Source organism: Chroicocephalus ridibundus, chromosome 8 (assembly GCF_963924245.1).
Source record: "Chroicocephalus ridibundus chromosome 8, bChrRid1.1, whole genome shotgun sequence".
Classification (NCBI taxonomy): domain Eukaryota; kingdom Metazoa; phylum Chordata; class Aves; order Charadriiformes; family Laridae; genus Chroicocephalus; species Chroicocephalus ridibundus.
The window spans coordinates 39,121,429-39,142,362 of NC_086291.1; the positions used below are offsets into that span (position 1 = coordinate 39,121,429).

Genomic DNA, 20,934 nt, shown 5'->3' on the forward strand with positions numbered 1-20,934 from the left:
GAAAACGCATATAGCTTAAACTGAGCTAGTTAAAAGTTTTGGGTAAGATGAAGCCTGTAAGCCAATGATGAGAATTATAAAGCTAAATAATTAAAAAGCACACCTTACTCATCACATCCATAAAGTTAACAGCGTGACCCTGGCTCTCATTGAGAAACTAGAGCAGGACTGTGCTTGGAATACCCGCGTTCAGCTGGGACACGGCGGCTGTGACCACAGCTCGCCCAGCAGCTGATGCGGGGCCGGGGCTGTGAGCCGCGGGGCCAGGGCTACAAGCTGCGGGGCCTCGGGGGCCCTTCCCACGGCCAAATCAACACTTTAACCACATACTTCAAGGAATCGAATTTAGCAGAACAAATGCCTATAAACTTCACACCTTGACAGACAGTAGGATTTTCCAGAGATTTTAACAGCGCTTATAAACAGCACTGGTGCCTCTGAAGGACGGCAACTTTAGTAACATAAGTCATTTTGGATAGATTTTTTTTTTTTTTTAATGGTTTGAAATGTGGAGAAAGAGCCAAATGCTCTGCTCCTCCTCAAAGTCTCTTATATCCCTCTGGAGACAAAAACAAAGAAATATGAGAGGAATGTCTTTTTTAAAAATGCTTTAATGTGGACCCATTCCGTATCATGTTTTCCAACAAAATTGTGCAGCAGCGTTTTTTGCACGTTTGTTAACATTAAACCTGCATAAATCACAACCAGAAAACTTCTGAACTGTTATAAAGCCCTAAACCTAACTTTGAATTGTTTTTTAATGGCAAGAACTTTTGTAATGACATATAATTATAAAAAGGATAAGGTCAATGCAAAAGGACCTTGATGTGTCTCTGCTACTTCACCACTGGAACCACCGCCCCAATTAATATTTACAAGACGTGTTCCGATTTGAAAAAGATGCATACCATTCACAAATTCTAGAAATACGTGTTCTGTATTCAACGGTCAGAATGAGCTCCTGCGTATTGAATTTGGTTCCTGTGGCATTTTAAACACAAAAACTTGTATTTCTTGCTGTGCACGGCTCAGAAGATGGGTGGTGCTAGAAAGGCTGGCAGAGATGTATCGGTTTCACAGCAGGATTGTACAGGCAGCAAATTTCTTACGTCAAACAGAAGCAAAATGTGATAGACAATTTTAAAATTTCAAAGTGATAATTATAACGTGACCAAGTCCCCAGAAGAATTCTCTAACAGGCACTCTTAAAAATTATAATTTAAAGGAGGACTTTGAAGCCCAATGACTCTTTGTATGGGAATAAACCATCCATTCACTATTTAAACTGGGAGCAAATAATAAGCAAAAGGCTGATTCTGAATCTTCATAAAGCATTTAAACGAAAATCTCACCTCTGCAGCTGTGCCATGACAAACTAAGGGGGAAACAAATCTGTTGCACATATTTTTAAGACAAATATGTTTCGTGGATTGTACACATAGTCAATATGAGCCTGATTCTGCATCCATGTCTTTGTCATTGTAAAGAATTTCTCTACTAAGAAATCACATGTTATTTTAGTAATATATACAGCAATCCTCATCTGTCAGTTGTAGATAAATTACAGACATGTATGTGTGTGTATGTATACACATACATATAAAAAGTAACATTCTGAAAATTCCTTCCTCAATGATAAAAGTTAACGTGTAATATTTTGGATGCCATTTTTAGAACAACAAACAGAAAATACGTTCTTCCAATAGCAATGCAAAAAAAAGGCCACGATCTCGCTCATATAAAAAAAAGAAATTACATAAATACACACGCACATACCTATTTGGGGGGCAAGTTATTTATCTCACAGTTCAAAAGAAAAACTGTAAAACCTTTGAGAATTTGCCTTTCCATATCCTGACGACTTCTGTGCAGGTGGTACGTAAATAACGGCCAACTGCCCTAAACAGCACTACCCTAAGGAGGCTCGCTCACTGGCAGAGAACCACATTCTTAAATCCTATTTTTCAGTGACTTTCATTGCCCCCTCTTTTTCCCATTGAAATAATTGGCAAAGCTCCTTTTCAGGGGACACAATAAAGCTGGGGTGGTTTGTTTGTTTTTGTTTTTTTTTTTATCCCTTCATCATACATGCAGCTCAAGCAAAATGGTTCGGGAGAAAAATTATGGAAGTAGCTCATTATGTTGGGACTTGCATGTGCTTAAACTAAAAATAAACTCCAGCAACTTGAAACACATAATAATTAAAGTTTTGCGTATTTGGGGTAAAAGTCAGAGTAAACGATCTGTCAAAAGATCGCGTGGGGCATGAACAGAAGAGGTCAGTGTGATGGAGCCAAAAGCCTTTCCAGAAACACAAAGTTGAATTCCACACCAATCACCTCTCTCATCCAATTCCCCGCTACCAGGGCGCCCGTGTGAATTAGTTCACCGTAACACAGACCACGGGAGCAAGAGGCAAACGAAGGTGTGCTGCATGCAAATCCCATGATGTAAACGCCACATCAAGGATATTAAAGCATCAGTAAAGCACCGCTGGTGTAAATACCAAGAGACGTCAAAGACAAGGGAGATTACAGATGCTGCAGCAGAGAGACACTGTGAGAAAAAAAGATTAGAAATAGGGGGGAAGAAAAAGAAATCCAGGGACAGGAGTAAATTATATAAAAATATTATAAGGAAACGAAGCATCTCAATGGGAACTATTTTGGCAAGGTGCAACACAAGGAATGTGCCTGACTTTGGTCCTAGGGGAAGGCACCTCAGCTCTGCTCTTCCAGCTCCAGCCTTGCTGCTCCTGGCAGGGGATCTCGGGCCCTTCTGTCTATCCTCACCCGCTTTCTCTCCTCCTTGCCGTGTAGTCCTGCACCCTTCTTTCAACCATCTGCGATGCTATAAAGCTTCTATGAGACAGTTCAAATTACTAACAGCAAGAAAATACCCAGGTTTGGAGTGGAAGGTTTGGGGCAGGGGGATGACATGGGGTTTTTTGCATGGTTGTTTTTCTGTTGGATTAAGCAGTGATATAAGGTGTCCACTAAGTCCTGCTTCTGGCACAAGCTGAGGAATGCAAGTGTGATGATGGGCGAGATAGCTCCTTTATAGTGGCAACAAACTACCAGATCTGAAATCTTTGCTTATGCTGGGAATCAGAGCCCAGTTACAAGGACACCAATCAAAGATTTTCTAACACAGACAAACCACTAGAAGATACAAATTTAAAGGCTTCACCCAGAACTCAAACTCTTCAGAGCACTTTAAGGAAACTTAGCCAGGTAGCCTAACTCTCCTGTCATCTGAGCGAGGGCAAAGAAATTTGCCGAAAGTTATGGAGATTTGATAGGACAAGAGGAAACGGCCTCAAGTTGCACCAGGGGAGGGTGGCAGAGCCCTGGCACAGGCTGCCCAGAGAGGTGGTGGAGTCTCCGTCTCTGGAGACATTCTAAACCCACCTGGACGCGTTCCTGTGCCACCTGCTCTGGGTGACCCTGCTCTGGCAGGGGGTTGGACTGGGTGATCTCCAGAGGTCCCTTCCAACCCCACCATTCTGTGATTCTGTGGGAGGTTTAGGATGGATATTAGGAAAAATTTCTACACCGAAAGGGTTGTCAAGCATTGGAACAGGCTGCCCAAGGCAGTGGTGGAGTCGCCGTCCCTGGTGGTATTTAAAAGCCAGGCAGACGTGGTGCTGAGGGACGTGGGTTAGTGGTGGTTTGGGCAGTGTTGGGTTGATGGTTGGACTCAATGATCTGAAAGCTCCCTTCCAACCTGGACAATTCTATGATTCTGTGAGATGCCGTTTTAGAGCTGTTGCAAAATTCCCTAGCCTGCATCTCTTAACCATTCCAAAAAAGGCCACAGTAGCAGAAGCACACACTTAGTAATACCTTGGGCAGGATAGTGTGTCCAGAGTACCCAACACTCAGCTTTGCGCCCACTAAGTACCTGAGCAGACACAGCACGCCGAGCAAGGGACACAGCCACACGCAGGGACACGCGACCTGCCTCGAGCAGCGAGAACACCTCCCTGCACCACCAGTGATGCCCTCTCACATCAGACCTGCTCAAAGCCACCGCTACCTACGGCCTGGCTCAGCACCAGGCCAGTAACACTGTGTTGCGCTCTGCGAACACACCAGATGACTTGGAATCAGCAGAGATATTTTTAACCACACTGCACGGTACAAATATGCCCTTAAGCCCTACTGTGCTACAAGGCTATCTCTGGGCGGACAGATGGAGCTGATTTATTCATTAGCCGAGGTCACAGCCTGTCCCTTTTTGTCTAAAGAACATTTTGAACAATGTGGAGACGCAGGAATAGGGAGGGGTTTATACAGATACAAAAACCTTGCTTGGTTCTTCAGGGCTCCAGAAAACGTAACGAAAATCCCAAGAGTGGGAAGCATACATCAGCTACAGATGCCCAGACAAGAGAGCTCTGGCTAACGAAGTTCTCACACGGAGGTAGCACCAGTGCCAGGGAGAGGCAGGTTATCACAAGCAACAACGTGACTGCCACAGGGACCACATGCAAGCACCTGTCCGGCCTAAATGTATGATTTATGCAAACACACGTGGACTATGAAACACAGCGGCTGAGGCGGGATGCCGCTGGGCCTGGCAGTAAGGAGCTGCCGGTTGCTTTCGGGCCTGTGTCCACCGCACTTGCGCACATTTCCAGCGTCTGCAAATTCCTCTGAAATTTGGCTGGATGGAAGCCAGGCCAAGTCAAGGAGCTGAGCGTGTCGTAGACATGTTACTTTTTCAGAATGTGCAGATGAAGAAAGGTGGCCCATTGCATTTGGAGAAGACAGGAACTACCACCAGCCTGAAAAAAGCCCCAAACCTTATTGTATACGTGGTTATATACATGGGGTATATAAAACATATATACATGGTTGCCTGGTAAACTGCTCAGGCTGTTACACAGAGACAGAGGGCAGTGCAGACAGCTGGGGCTTGTGATCTCTCCTCCTAACATCTGCAATGTGATCAATATTTAAATAAGTGAAATTATTAATTTAATGGTAGAGACCCACTGGAGGTGAATTGTAAGAGGTCTGGCTCTATCAAATTAGAGCAAATGCTCATTTTAATGTGGATTTTACCGTACTGTGTACTTATTTTGGAAAAGTTCAAAACTTGTAGGGATTTAGGGTAGGAAAATGAACATAATAGTGTTTCAATACCATACCTTCACATGCATTGTACAGAAATATTATCAGAGAAATCAATGTTTGATTACTCTCACTATCAAGGCTTTGAATTCGATTAAAGCATTGAGCCAAAATGGCTAGGGAGCTTTTGAAAATTTCAGATTAAACGCATTAATTACAGCCACCAACACAGAATACCCTACTGATGTTTATAAACAGGCAAACCGTAACATGTAGACAACAAACACCTCAATAGGAACCATGTACCAGCCTTGTCTGTTAAAACTGATCACTGTATAATAGAAGCGGTCTCAATGGTGAGTTGGAAAGGTCCCCATTTAACCATAAGCACTTTTAACATTGAAAATAGCTGATGCAGCCATGTCTCCACTCCCAAAGTAACTAAAGTTGTTAAAAAAACAACCACCAAACAACCAAGCACACACTTCTCTTCCCCAAACAAGATCTGTATACCTTTCCAATTAACCCTGCATACGTGAAGTTGCACACTCAGATGAGCTCATCCAGTTCCGAATTACGTAAAGGAGGGAAGATTTCACCAGTTTGTCACATCAGAACATTCTTTCAATTGTGTCAAAATAGATTTCATCCCCTCCCCCCCGCTTTTTTTAAATTATTTTTAAGTGAAAAAGCATAGATTGCATGCTAACCAGGAGATGAAACGAAGCAGAATAAGTGACTGTTCTCATTTTTAAGATATGTATCCAGCAACAGAACGTATTGAGGACTCCTTGCAGCTGAAAGCTGTACGGCTGCTTGCGGAGATTTACTGAGAAAAGAGAGAGGGAGAGACTTTGCTTTCCAGGATGAAGTCCTGTCCTTACCATAAGACATGCAAAAAAACATCCGCATGTGGAAAGGGATAAACTGATGATGGAAAAACTAGATTCCGATCTGTTTCACTTTTAAAAAAGCAGTGTATATTCACACCATCAAAATACATCTGTATCAAAGAGGCAGTGCTTTAATTAAACCTTGCCACCATGTCAGTCATGTAAAGGTCCACTGAGATACTGCCAGCATCTGTGTTACTTTGTTTCACAAACACCTTTAAAGTGTCTCAATACATTTCCTAATTCCCATTCTGAAAGAACAGCTCAAGAGGTTAACAACATAAATACCACAAACTTAAAACAACAGAAGAAATGAAGCGTTCAAAGACTTCATAAATAGAGCACAGGATGCTGACCATCAATAATTACAGTGGTTCTGTTTATTATCCTTATTATCACTTAGTTATTTTAACAGTAAGCGCTGAATCTCCTACGTCTATGTTGGAAGATGAAGCACAGCTGTACTTTGCATTTCCACAGTGCTCTTGCTACCCAAGGCGCAGCTCCCGCTGCTTTCCATGGCAGCTGCAGAGGCCGCTTCTGCCCATCTGGCCTTTGCTGACAATGCTGACATCCAAAACAAGACGAACACACGATGACTTGCCAAAAGTTTGGCTAAAGTAGATTTTTTTTTCCTTTTTTTAGAATTATAAATAAGGGTTTCTTCTAGAATTATTTATTAACACAAAATTCAGTTCTCCAGGTCAGAACTCGGCTTCACTAACAGCAAGACCATAAGAGTCAGCAAGACAGAAGTCTAATAGAAAGCCGGCCTGAAGGGCATCACTTCAGCTGTTTTGTAAAGCATTATTTCATGTGTCGAACGAATCAGAGCTCTCATGAAAAAACGATATCAGCCCATTTAGGTAAAAGTGTACTATTTTGGCTTTTCCCAATGTTTGGATGCTTGGCTTTGCATTTCTGAAGTCCCTATAACGTGGATTTTAAAAATTACTCTGAAAGGCTGAAAGAGTAGAACTCTGCTGTACAAAACCATGCACTAAGTCCAAACTGAATCATGGGCAGGCTTCAAACCTTGAGGTTGGCGCACAGGCACAACCGTAACTTATTTTCCAAATGCCTCGGTAAGGGGGGCAGGAAGAAGCCGCCCAGCGAGGGCTGAGAGCTGGGACAGAAGGAGCTCCGCTCTGGAGCGTCGGGGCTGCAGGAACACATGCGAAGACCGTAGTCAGTGCTGTGGCACATCCACTGCTCTGGGACAAGGTGATGTGACGAACGTGCCGAGCACTGCTAAGCTCTCAGGGCATTTGGTTGCCAGCTATGGTTCCGTTAAGGCAGCATATACTGAGACTTATCAGACTGCTTACTGGAGTGAATATCGATAGGACAGCAGGAGATGCCTTCCTTATCTCGGGATAACACCTCAGGAAAACGTCAAGTTCTAGAGGAAAACCATGTACTCTGTTAGAATCTCTTGATTATATTAGAGAAAATCAAATTACTGACCTAGTTAGATTACTTTTTAACAGCAGAATATGATCTCAGCCTGCAGATACCCAGCCCAAGAAGATGAAGCCTAGCAAGGTTACAGGCAACTGAAAATGGGTTCTTAAAAAAACAAGTGGAGCAACTAAAGCATAAGAAGCATTAACAGTTCCATCCATAATTATGTAGAAATCCCTATTTCAGAAACACAACCACTTATCCTCCTTTTCAGAATAAAGTCACATATGAACACTAAGTATTTACAAAGACAATCAGATACATTTCAGAATGTATACTCAATAAATATGTATAAATGTATAATCGATAAATAAACCCAAGAACCATAAAAAGGAAAGCACAGTGATAGAATACTTTTTTTTTTTTAAATTCCTTTCATCATAAACGTGGCAACCATTGAATTCCTCCTACAGAGTCTGCCTTTTTATATTGACAGCAAAAAAATGGTTAATAACTGAATAACGTTTAAGAAGCAAGTCAACGATTAGAAGGTATTACACTCAGAACTCTAGCTGGTTGGAGTAATTTTTAAAATTGATACCTAAAAGAAAACTGAAGCTAAACACAACTAAAGTAGTTGTTTAACACCAAAACAATCAATAGAAAGAAGCAAAATTCCTCAGGAGATTTAAAGTAAGGATAAACTGCCAGATGTCCTCAACTTAGCAGCAGCCTAAGGTGTCTAAGGTACCCATCAGCGAAGCATAAACGAACTCCTGCCTGTCTAATTACAAAGTTTAAATAGCATTTTTTAGATGTAGGACATTTTGTGTCCCGCAGCGGGGATACGGCAGCAGCAGGCCCATAGTCAGCTCCCGCGGCTGAGCTGGCAGGCGGGGAACGGGGACGGCGGGGTGCGATGTTGGGAGCCCCCGCTGTTCTGTGCGGCTGTGAGATTCTTCCCAGTGCTGGTAACTTCATAAGTTACAGACGCTGGACTGAAGTTTGCACTAAAAATTCTGTTCAACAAAACTGGTGTTTCTCAGGGGAAGCTTTAGACAAATATTAAAATATCTTGGGCCATTTAGTTTCTGTGCTTTAATCAGTCAAAAGCTTGAACTCCTGCCCATGGTTGTTTTTTCCCCTATATGCAGACAGAAAACAGGCAGAAAACCTCACTTTTTAAGCAATTAGCATAATCTGATTTTTTCAGTGAGATCATCCTTCCTCATTATCCAAAACCACTGCAAATTACTCTCCGATACGACTAACTTGCTCCTGCAAAGCACAAATAGCCCTGGGGCCGTCGCGGAACATAACAAACCAGAATTGCTGCTTGCAAATAACAAAATCAAATCAACATTTCTAATCCAGAGGGATACATCTGGTCTAGGAAGTGAGCAAGACAACAAGGAATTTGAATTGGTCTCATCCCTGGAGTTTGGGTTTTGACCCTTGACTGGTCGCTGTGTTTTAAACAAAGCGGAATTCATCAGCCAGTACCCCCAGCTGTACGGGAGGCCCAGCTGGATACCCAGCCCATGAATTAACTACTTCTCAGAGTAAACTGGGATCAAGATGGGCATCCAGAAGGAAAAAAGTCAGAGACTCGCATTTTATATCGATGAGCAACGCCTGCTTAGAGCAGAGTTTTGGAGCCATTCAGTGGCTTTCCAGTTCTCGACAGGCAAGTTGCACCTTAAGGGAGGGGAAGGAAGGGTACACAAAAAGCTGTAGACAATAGATTCTTGAAGCTAATCGTTAACAAAAACGCAACCAGTAATTATGCAGACATTATAATCATTATATGCCTCCTGTTTAACAAACTGTGACTAACATAAATTGTTCCACAAAAGTTGATGAAGTCCGCAGCGGCCACAGAAAGTTACAGGGGGAATCAAGGCTACTGTAAATGAAGCAGAAATGGTTGAACAGATGATCCTAAATTCATACTAATTATAAAGCGTATAGAAAAGACGTCAGAATGGGCTGAAGCTGGCTAGTGAGGAATTTCAAGTTTACATATAATTTAAAATAACAACAGGCAGAGTAAAAGAGCACAAAGGTAAACTCTAAATTTCACAGCTCTTACAAAAACTATACTGCAGCCAATTTTATCAGAGATGAGAAATAGTTATTCCCGGATTGAACAGTCATTCAAGCAGGAAAAGAGCATTGTGGCCTGGCCTTCCCCAACGGGACTCACATCTTCAGTGTCTTTGGGTACAGGCTCTGAAGAAATGCTTTGAAACTGCACACTCAGTTCTCTTCTCCAATCAGAGTTGTCCATCGCTTGCCCACAAAAAAATGGAGGCCAGAGCCGCTTTCCACAACTACCACCTTTGGGGGGGGCAGGTTTGACATTGCAGCAGCTCAGCTTAGGGTTGTGTATGTACAACATGAAATTACCACGTGCTGAGCTGACAACACGCAAAGTTGCAATGGCCATGAGTAAGAAAGCACAGGCATCTGCAGAGTGGCACTTTCAGGCTGAACACAATTAACAAGCTCCACTGCGAGAAGAATGCAGTTTATAAGAGTTGTACATTATTAAGTTTGATTTTTTTTCCCATCTGAGGAAGAGGAATCGTTACAGTTCTGGAACAAACCCAAAAGATGACAGACTATACATTAAACTTGTTAGAATAAAACAACAATATCCTAATATGAAATATGGAAAGGTACTCAATTCTTGTAATACCTTATTCCATAAAAATAACTGTCTTCACATTTAATGAAATCATACCAGCTGCTTCCTTCTTATCCTACCTATCGTCATCCTATTGCGGTTCCAACCTGGACCGTGCGCAACCTTCTTTATGGTTAAAAAGCAGCAGCTATGCAGAATAGCACTTGCGTGTCTACATGTCTCTGCAGAGCGCGGTGTATCAGTGAATACGCATCCCTAAGTCTGGAGTGCGTACGAACCGCAGGAAGGATCATCATCCCATGCTGCTGCCCTCTCCGACTGCAAGAGAGGACAGCGATCATAGGATCATTATTTAAAGACTAAATTATTAGAAATTCTTTTGGAACTCAACTGAGTCATGGTCGTACAATTCCTATTTTTAGTATGCTAGATCTACTATCATCTACGGCAAAGCCAAAATAATTTATAATTCAGTTTAGTGTTAAAAAGAAGTCACGGATAACAGTGAAGGCAAAAAGCTGGTGTTTGTTAGTGTCAAGTTCTGGGACAAGCTTCAGACATTTAGAGGGCATATAATAAAAAAGGCTCTTTTTAAAATTAAAAAGAAAAAAAGCTCATGCATGCTATATAGAGACAAGGCAACAGAATGCATTATGGCCATAATCCAACAATTTTTTTCATTTGACACTACAGATAGCTCTGTCAACAAACTAAAGTAGTTTAATAATAATGGCTGCAAGCCTGCCCCTTACTTAGTACACTTCTCCTTTGAAAGTCAGTACTCTCCCTCCAGCAAGCATTGGTCCTCGAAGTATTACAGATGTCCCTTTAAGGGGAAAAAGAGAAGAGCGCTTCAAATGCTCAGAGTCCTACTGATATTTACACAGCTCAGACATCTTAATATGATTCTGATATCAGCCAGCATGCTTCAAGACCTGTAAACATTCAATGTGGCAAGTGATCTAAATGCTCCCGATGCTAGAAAGGACAGGTTTGAATGTTAGACACAAAAATCTTTGAGCAAAATATTTTTTTGAATGAAATAATTTTTCTCTCCGGTCAGAGATGAACTCAGTAGGAAAAACCAAAAATACTTCGTATGTTATCTTCCTAACATTTTATTCAATCTGAAAAAGTTTAGCAGACTATGGTTCTTAACTAACTCTTTCTGATACAGTATTTTATTAAATTTTAATGAAATCATGACTTATTACTCATAACACTAGAAGATAAAGATGACCTATGAGGGGAAAATAAAGGGTAAACTCATTTTTATGACTCACAAAAGTAGACCTAACTCAACAATTACCACAATGAAGTCTACTCTAGCTTGCTTATATCAAGTTTTGTTTTCTGGACTTCCTAGGAGTCTCCTTGGAATGCCATGAATCAAATTCTGGTGGTCAGTGCACCCACTGAACTTAGAACCAGTTAAGTCACTTTTGAAAATCTGGTGAATATTCATGTCCAGAGTCTTTCTTTCTCTAACATATGCCAACTTAAACACCGAGTTGCTTCTATTTCAGAATAGCAACGACATATTAGCAAGAGATGGTGAACTGGCACAGTGATATTTGCAATTCCCACCTTTTGCTAGAGAGGAAGGAAAAGAATGAAAACAGGACATCCACCAGGTTAACAGGAAAAGTAGGAAAAAAGCCTGACTAAAAGTACACAACTTTGCAATGAATATGTTTCATTTAGTACCCAGCTGGGAGACACATTTTAATCAGGTTTCTAGCCAAGACTCCAAACATCTATGTCTGTAACTGTTTCTGCATTTACTCTTTATATTTAATATAGAATCATAGAATATCTCAAGTTGGAAGGGACCCACCAAAAGGATCATCGAGTCCAACTCCCTGCTCCTTGCAGGACTACCTAAAAATAAACAATATGACTAAGAGCATCCTTCAGACGCTCCTTGACCTCCGACAGGCTTGGTGCCATGACCACTTCCCGGGGAAGCCTGTTCCAGGGACCAGCCACCCTCTCAGTGAAGAGCCTTTTCCTAAAGTCCAACCTGAACTTCCCCTGGTGCAGCTTCATTCCATTTCCTCGTGTCCTTTCACTGGTCACCAGAGAGAGATCAGTGCCTCCCCCTCCGTTGCCCCCCTCAAGGAAGGTGCAGGCTGCCATGAGGTCACCCCTCAGCCTTCTCTTCTCCAGGCTGAACAAGCCAAGTGACCTCAGCCACCGCTTGTAAATCGTGCCCTCGAGGCCTTTCACCATCTTGGTCGCCCTCCTCTGGACACACTCTTATAGTTTGATGTCCTTCTTGTACTGAGGTGCCCAAAGCTGCACACAGCACTCGAGGTGGGGCCACACCAGTGTAGCATCAATCCCCTCCCTTGCCCAGCTCACGATGCCGTGCTTGATGCACCCCAGGACATAGCTGGCCCTTTGGGCTCCCAGGGCACACTGTTGACTCCAGTTCAACTTGCCATCAACCCAAAACCCCAGATCTCTTTCTGAAAGGCTGCTCTCCAGCCTCCTGTCCCCCAGTTTGTACGTATAACCAGGATTACCCCATCCAAGTTGAGAATCCGGCACTTGCTCTGTTAAATTTCATACAGTTGGTGATTGCCCAGCTCTCTGTGAGGCCTCTCTACCCTCGAGGGAGTCCACAGCTCCCCCTAGTTTAGTACTGGCAGCAAACTTACTTAATGTACATTCAATTCCTGCATCCAGATCATTTATAAAAAACATTAAAGAGCACTGGCCCTAAAACTGAGCCCTGAGGAACCCCACTGGTGACTGGCCGCCAGCCTGATGTCACCCCATTTACTATAACTCTTTGAGCCCAACCCATCGGCCAATTGCTCACGCAATGTATGATGGACTTGTCTCGCTGCGTGCTGGGCAGTTTATCCAGAAGGATACTGTGAGAGACAGTATCAAAATCTTTGCTAAAATCCAAACCCACCACATCTACTGGCTTCCCTTGGTCAACTAGATGGCTGGCCTTGTCATGAGAGGAAATGAAGATGGTTAAGTAGGACTTTCCCCTCATTAACCCGTGCTGGCTGTGACCAATGACTGCCTTGTCTCTCAAGGGTTTTTCAATAACTCCCAGAACAACCTTCTCCATAATTTTACCAGGCACTGAAGTGAGACTCACAGTTCTGTAATTACCAGGGTCTTCCTTCTTACCCTTCTTGAAAATTGGGACAACGTTTGCCAGCCTCCAGTAAACTGGGACCTCTCCAGACTCCCAAGACCATTGAAAAATAATGGATAGGAGTCCCACGATGACATTAGCCAGCTGCTTCAGTGTCCTGGGATGGATCCCGTTGGCCCCAATAGATTTATGTGCATGCAGCTGGAGCAGCAAGTCTCAAACAAGTTCAAGGTTGGCTGGGAGTTTATCATCCGCCCCAGTCAGGGCCTTCCAACACAGGGAGCCAGGCGTCCCACAGCGTCCCACACGGCGTCCCAACGCCCATCACTGGTGCCAAAGACAGAGGCGAAGGCGGCATTAGATGTCTGTGCCTTGTGTATGTCCCTATGTGTGAGGTGGCCAGCCTCATCAATGTTATCTCTGGTCCTCCTTTTGCTGTTAGCGTATTTTAAAAAGCCCTTTTGTTTTCCTTCACAGTGCTGGCTGGCTTGAACTCTAATCAAGCTTTGGCCACACGCGTTTCTGCCTACAGTGGCAAACAGCATTCCTGTAGCCCTCCCGTGTCACCTGCCCTTGCTTCCAGTGGCCATGCACTTTCCTTTTCTGCCTAAATTCTAGAAGATCCCTGCTCAGCGAAGCCGGCCTTTGCCCCGCCTGCTTGACTTTGGACACTGCGCTCTTCAGAGATGGCTGTTAAATAGTGACCAGCATTCACGGACCCCAGTACCTTCAAAAGCAGATTCCCAGGGGACCCTACTGACTAGCTCCTTCAGCAGCCCCAGGTCTGCTCTTCCCATATCCGTGGTCAAAGTTTTGCTGGCAGTTTTTCTCCTATCGCCAACGATTTGAAACTCAACTACTTTGTGGTCACCACGACCACGCCAGCCACCAGTCACCACTTCGCCCTCGAGTCCCTCTCTGTTTACAAACTACAAACCTAGGAGGGCACTTTTCCTAGTCGGTTCACTCAGTACCTGCACCAAGAAATTATCTTCATTGTGCTTCAGAAATTTTCTGGACCTGTTTGTGTGCACTGTATGATATTCCCAGTTGATGTCTGGGAAGTTAAAATCACCCATAAGGCCAAGGGGCAGTTGATTATCCCTTAAATCCTCGTAGAATAATTCATTGGTGTCCTTGTCCTGGCTGAGTGGTTGATAGCAGATACCCAAAACAACACCCACTAAAATATATATATGAACTAATATATATTTTTTTAAAAAGTAACTTTTTGCTTATAGATGTAAATTATGCCATAACACCTCATTCAGAACTGCCACGTGTTAACATCATTGTGATTCTGTAACCGTTTCCCTCGTTGCACAGATAGAAATACAAGGGTCTCTCCAGTGCATCCAAAAGATTAATAAATGTTAAAAGAAGGAAAAGTTAAGAATCCACTATACAAAGCTTCCTTAAACCAATAAGATGTTAGCATTAACATGCACAGAATGTTTTCTAGGACAGTACAGATGGACGAGGTGAAAAGAAATCAGGGTGTTACAGATTTGTCTTTGGGATGATTATCGGTTTAGGGCCTTGAAAACCTACTTATGAACTAAGGTTCCACTTCAACCAGTGCCACACAAACGCAAAACAAACACCATTCCTGCCCCAAACAATTCTGGCTACTAATTATAGACAGAATCTTCCCAGGGCAAAAGTCGAGCGCCTCCGGTGAGCCATCCTTGGAAATTAGCCGCTTGTTTGATACAAATTGCTTTGCACTGAAGCAACAGTTAAGGGATACTGTGTACCTAAAGGAAAGATTCAAAATCCTTTCTTAATCAGACCATGGGGAACGCAAGGGACTGCTGGAAGGAGGAATGATGTCTGAGAATCATTTTCTATAGACTGACAAATTTTACCTACCTGCTTGAGACAGGATTTTCCTTTTCCCCAATTTTGTATCGTTTTAACTTTATGCTTACTTCTTCTGTTTCCCTAGTGCAGTTTGACATGATGCGTGCCTGTAACCTCATCGCCACTGTTGCTCTGACCGCTGGCCAGCTCATCTTCGTCCTGGGTCTGATGGAGCTACCCATCATTTCCCAGGACACCCAGTGGTGGGAGGAGGCCATAGCTGCCGTGTTCCAACTTGCCAGTAAGTCCACTTGTTTTTACTGATGGAAAAATGCTTAGTCTCTATTAAATCCAGGTGGAAAAGAGTTTCTTGCTTTATAAATCTTTCAAGTGACACAAAGAGCAAAAAGGCCTACATCTAAAAGTAAGCTCGTTGTCTCTCAAAAGCTCTCGCCATGAGATTCTGCAGTACATGAATAGAGCTTTTATCTTGCGTATATCAGCAGGAGTCTTCTGCCAACCAAGGAAAACAAGCCTTTATTGTTTCCTATGAAACCAGGAAGGCAAACATGAAAGAAAGAAACTGGATGCAATGTAATCCCACAATTTATCAGGACAAAATATACTGAAGGAACTGTCTGTAAGCAGAGCAGGACAGTGGAGCAAATTTTTGAAGTCTTGCTGAAACATGATTATTTGCTTTTAGTTAACTGAATTTTACTCAATGACCATCAGCTAGATTTTGACAGACAGATACGCCTGCAATCTAGCAAAGAAAACCAAAGTCAGTTCCTAACATTGCCTGCTATTCCCACTGCAATTCTCACGGACACAGACTGTCTACAGAAATGAATGAGAAAAGGAGGAAATGGTTTTATCACAATTCCATACTGACAGCATGGCAACAAACTGTAAAGATTTTGCAATGATACCTTCTTTTACTACATAAAATAAGTCACTCAGGATTCATTACACCAAGAGTCCAATCCTAAAAGATATCCACGCATGAAACTGTCATTAATGGAGTATAACATTCAGGCTCCTTACAAGATTGGATTAAACATATATCATTATTATTGTTAACGTAAACAACAGGTTATAATAGAGTAATGCAATTTTATTTTAAATTTTCGTTTCAACTTCAAAACCTCAGAATATTTAGAATGATATAAACCTACGGAGACCTCAGGTTCACACTGCAGCAAGATCAGAATGCAGCCTAGGTCATTTAAATCTGGTCCTCGCAGCAATAAATACCCATTAAGGATGAGGAACCCGAAATCCAAACAAGAGGAGGAGGGGACTGCAGAGGTTCTGTAGCTCTCAAAGCATCTGATCCAGCAAGACCCTCATGCATCAGATATACAGCCTTGGCATACCAAGACCTCCGTGCAGCCTTTTCGTGTACACCACGGTCGTTGTAGCTCTGGGTACCTGGATAGTTCTCCCCGATCACTGGTGTGATGCCTGCTTTACTCTCACTCCCATCCTCCCCAAAACCCTGCATGTCTGTTTTTCCCAGAGAGGAAATGCATTCTGGCCCTGGTTGGATGTGTTGTTTCATTGACAAACAGCACAGTGGACAGCCGTGTGCCTTTCTTCTATCAAGGCTGCTAATTTTAGACTGGGTTTTTTTGTGTGGGTTTTTTTTTTTTCCTTTTTTTTTTTTTTTTTTCCTGTGCTGGAGTCTGTTTTAAACACAGTCAGAGAGAGACTGAAGGGCGCCAGGATATCCCGACACAGGAGAAGGAAATGCCTGCTATTACCTGTTATGCAAGCTGAACCTTGAAATCCCCAGTGCTGGGAGGGGAGAGGGGAGGAAAGCCAGAGTCAGAACGATTAACAAAACACTAACGAGAATGGCTGAAGAAGCTGTTGAATCGAGGAGTTCATCCGCCTGCCTATGTTCAAAAGGTGTGAAGAGATGGATCTGGCAGCTCACGACAGTTACAAAGACAGACGTTGTGCGATATGAATCGGAGGTCTCCTGTCTGCAGAAATACTGCGATGACTTCGGTGGCTATCCCTGCCCCCCTTCCCCACCCCCCTTCACAGTCACACCACACTCTCCTTCACTGTCATCAGGTGGTTTTCTGCCTTGCAGTCAGTGACGCAATAATCATTTTACATCTCATTACCTTAATGAAAGTTTTATGTTTAAACACGTTCCTTCCTAATATCCATAACAACCAGCTGGAGTCTTCTGGCATATATACTTTTGAGAGAAGTTGTCACATCTGCCATTATTCCAATATAAAACAGACTTCTTGTAGACCTCCCTAGTTGTGCAGGGCAGTGGTACATCAACTGCTGAGCACCCAGGTAATCAAGGGTCTGCACTCCCAGGATGGGCGGTTCAGAGTACAGCCTGCACCGACAAAAGAGGCTGCTTCCTCTTTCACAGAGCCCAACGCGTGCTCTGTAATGTTGAGCTACTCAAACTGGCCACAAAAAATCAGCCCCATCCACCAAATTCCCTGAATTGGACCAAGGTGACAGGATTTTATACATTATGGCTGAAATGGCTTTGATATCAGACAAAACACATGTGCAAAGTGATCAAGTCCAGCACTTCTGTTACTCTGACGAAGGCTTGCTGCTACATCTAGAGACCAGGATTTCTTTATTGAAGGGGAGGAAAGAGGCCATCCCTTATCCTACAAGCCACGAGTAATACTCAGCCTCTGAGCCTCCACTCCGAGAAGGTAACCTCTCACCTGTTTTCAAAGTAAAGTAGACATATTTGGCAAAAACATCAGAATAAAGCTTGTATTTAAAAGCACTTTGCCCATGCAGAACAGCCCAAAAGAAATCACTGTGATGCTCTCCCCTATTTCACTTTAAGGGTTAAAGCCAAAGTACTCCAGGCCAGACAGATCATTTGTGTGAGAAGAGCAAACGATATTTAAGAATGTACATACTTAGATCTTATGAAATATTTCTTGAGTACTGTCCAGGTAATTTCTATTTATTACACTTTCAAATACATTACCGAAAACACAAGCACCCACCTCCTGTTTTTCCCTTTTCAAAATCCAAAGGATCTAGAGAATTGTTCTGCAATCGCTCGTCCTGCCAGTAATTTCAGAGAAAATTATCTTGAGTCATGTCCCCTCTAATTCCAACTTCTGTTTCAACTCTAAGTTTCATCCTGGAACATGCCAACAAGTGCTGAAGACAACTGCAACGGTCACCGGCAGAACGAAATCTAATACTATGGAGGAAGGCTTGAAGATATGGCTCAGAATCACAAAGTCAAGCCACAATTTACTTATTTTTAGTCAGAGTTTACCCACTATAATATTATGTGCGGGTTTCAATAGTTTCCCAAGGTCCGAACAAAAGTCCATTTTGGTTTAGAAAACTAAGCATACTGAGTTTTATTTTCCAAACCCCCTCACAAGTTCAAATCAACTCTCGCTGATCCCACTAGAACTTGCAATGACTCCAGGCTCCACCGCTTTTTCACTTCTGCACCTGCACAAGCATTTGACAGTCATTCAAAAAGGATGGACCTCTGACAGAAAATAAAGCCCCAGGAAGCAAAGAGGAAGGAAAGAAGAGAGGAAACAGCATTGCTCCTGGGACAGCAACGGGATTCACACAGCTCCAAAGCTCAGCAACCTCACACCTCCCAGTTAACAGGAAAGTGAACTGTTTGCTTTGGAAAAAGCACGTAGTGAAAATGGAACCTGTGCTGTATGTGGAATTTTGTGTCAGTGCTCAGAAACTTCCCTCTAGAGCATTTTGGGGTTTCTGTTTGGTTTTTTTTTTCCAAGGAACTGTTACAAACTCCCTGTGCTGAATATAGGATGAATAACAGAGCTGACAGAAGAGTAGGTGGAAACGGAAATCCATACTACCAGGATCAGGAATATTAAACTACTACAAGCAATAACCTGCCAGGCCCGATCAGACCTTAAGGGAGTCTCCGATCTTGTACAGTGGGGATTATCACAGACTTTAGAGTGAAATGTTAGAAACATAATGGGGAAGATGCGGAATAAGACATCCCTTACGTTAGATCTCATCCTAGTTTCTGGAAGTCCAAGATAAAACCTGAATCATAATGGTTAGTATTCTTGATAATCTGTTTTCAGCATTAAATTACTTGAATACGTAACATCCTGAAGATTAAAAAGTTTTGCGGGCCTTTGCGAGCTTCTTATTTACAGCCAAATAAATTACAGTCTCACCTCTCTTGAATTTCAAACACTGCATTCCAGCTTTTCCTACCGTGTTTTTCTGCTGATGGTGTGTTTCACTCCAGACCCCTACTGCATCACAGGAAACCTGAGTTCATACACACTCTCACTCCTGTGCTACTAAACCTAAATCAAACAATTGTTCAACCGTTTACCTTCTCTCTTCTTTCTGGGTACTACAACTTTAGATTGGTTGACATCCAGAAAATCTTAATGCAGAATAGACCAGCAAAGCCGCCGTTGCAGAATATCGCTGAAGATATTCACAACAGCGCAGTGATCCTGATTTCTGTATGACTTCCTTCCACCTTTTTCCTTCGTGACACCCTCAAGCCAGATCTGTTCTAAGATGAAATCTATGGAGTTGTAAACCTAATACTTCCTGAAAAGGAAGCAGCTAAATGAGACACTGTAAATAACCCAAAAATCATAACAGAAAGAGAGAGCTTGACTGCCTGATTTGTGCTAAACGTTTTCATTATTTCTCATTTTCATTTCACCTCTGTGCCAAACTTGCATGTTCTTCATGCGGACTGCAAACCTCACAACAGTGATCTTGTTTTCACACATTTGCAAAATGAACGACATTTGCAAAGATCTTAAAATATGGAAGCCTATCCCACTTAATTTGACTGAAGTGGTTCACGTGAGCAGCTGAACCAGTGAACTGGGAAGGGTGGTAGCTCACAAGAAGCGCGTTGAACTCTTCAATGGGTATAACTGCAGCAGGAAGATCTGTGTCAATTCTTCATGTCTAAACACTGATATGAGCAGCAGGCAACGTGTTGTAGCATCTCAATGTCAAGGGCACGTATTCTGATTAGAAATACGGTAACAAGTCTATTAGTAGATGAATACCATTTGGATACGCAAGTATAAGGAACGTGCTTTATGACAGACACAGTGTCAGAAATAATGCAGAAAGAAGCAGGTGAAATGAAAAGCTCTTCAACTCAAATATTCACTTTACGGCTTACGAACATGCATATTATATATACATGAAGCTGTCTCCTAAAAGAGTTTGAAACGGAGTTGCTTAGCTAGATCTGCAGTTATCCAACTCTTACCCTTTCATGTGTCAGGAGATGGACGGAATACTTGAAAAATGGAAGCAGCTCATCCTTAAAGACAAAAGACGACCACTGAAACTTCCAGGAGGATCACTTGTCAATGACTGCTTCTCTCTGCACAAGTTGTTTTCGCAACAGACTACAAGACCTCTTACCTGTGTCTGCTAGGAAGTTAATGGGATCAAAAGCAGAGCTTTCGTTGACTCCAGCTGCCCCTGAATCTGCAGTGCCAAGCAATGCTCGCAGCTGACTTTCAGTGTGAAAGTCTGCACATTTATCCTTATTTAAACAGCTGCTCAACAGGAATTATGTCTAATTCATAGGGAATGGCTTTTCAACCTTCAGTTCAAGGACTGGCATCATTTCTAAGGAAACCTCCAAAAGGTAACCACAAGAAGCAAATTCACTGTCAGTAGACCTAAACGTGTTAAACCATGCCCTGCACCTCCCGTTGAAGATTTCCATCCAACATAAAGTAGAATTCCCTGCCTTACACTGGCTAAATCTCCCAACCTTATCAGGTTAAAGACAAAAGGGACTGAGAAACTCCAAGACCGCCAGAAGCGGAAAGCCACTGTAATTCAGTAGCAAGAAGTGAAGGCCAAGAGGGTCTTATTGCCCCCGAGAAGCTTTGCTACTCATGACTTCTTTAATTTAAAGGGATGTTACACTCTACTAAAATCCTTGGAAAGAAATTTTTATGGTACTCA

At 42.7% G+C, this 20,934-nt stretch overlaps 2 protein-coding genes across 6 annotated transcripts in view; one reads left to right on the forward strand and one right to left on the reverse strand.

The window, feature by feature from the left end:
* Positions 1-20,934, reverse strand: part of IFT140 (intraflagellar transport 140) — a 93,193-nt gene that overhangs the window by 22,804 nt on the left and 49,455 nt on the right. The window lies entirely within an intron of this gene.
* TMEM204 (transmembrane protein 204) overlaps positions 1-20,934 on the forward strand; it is a 30,803-nt gene that overhangs the window by 1,852 nt on the left and 8,017 nt on the right. The window contains exon 2 of the mRNA XM_063343571.1: positions 15,095-15,250. Within this exon, the coding sequence (XP_063199641.1) occupies positions 15,095-15,250 (156 nt within the window). The remainder of the gene's footprint in view (positions 1-15,094; positions 15,251-20,934) is intronic.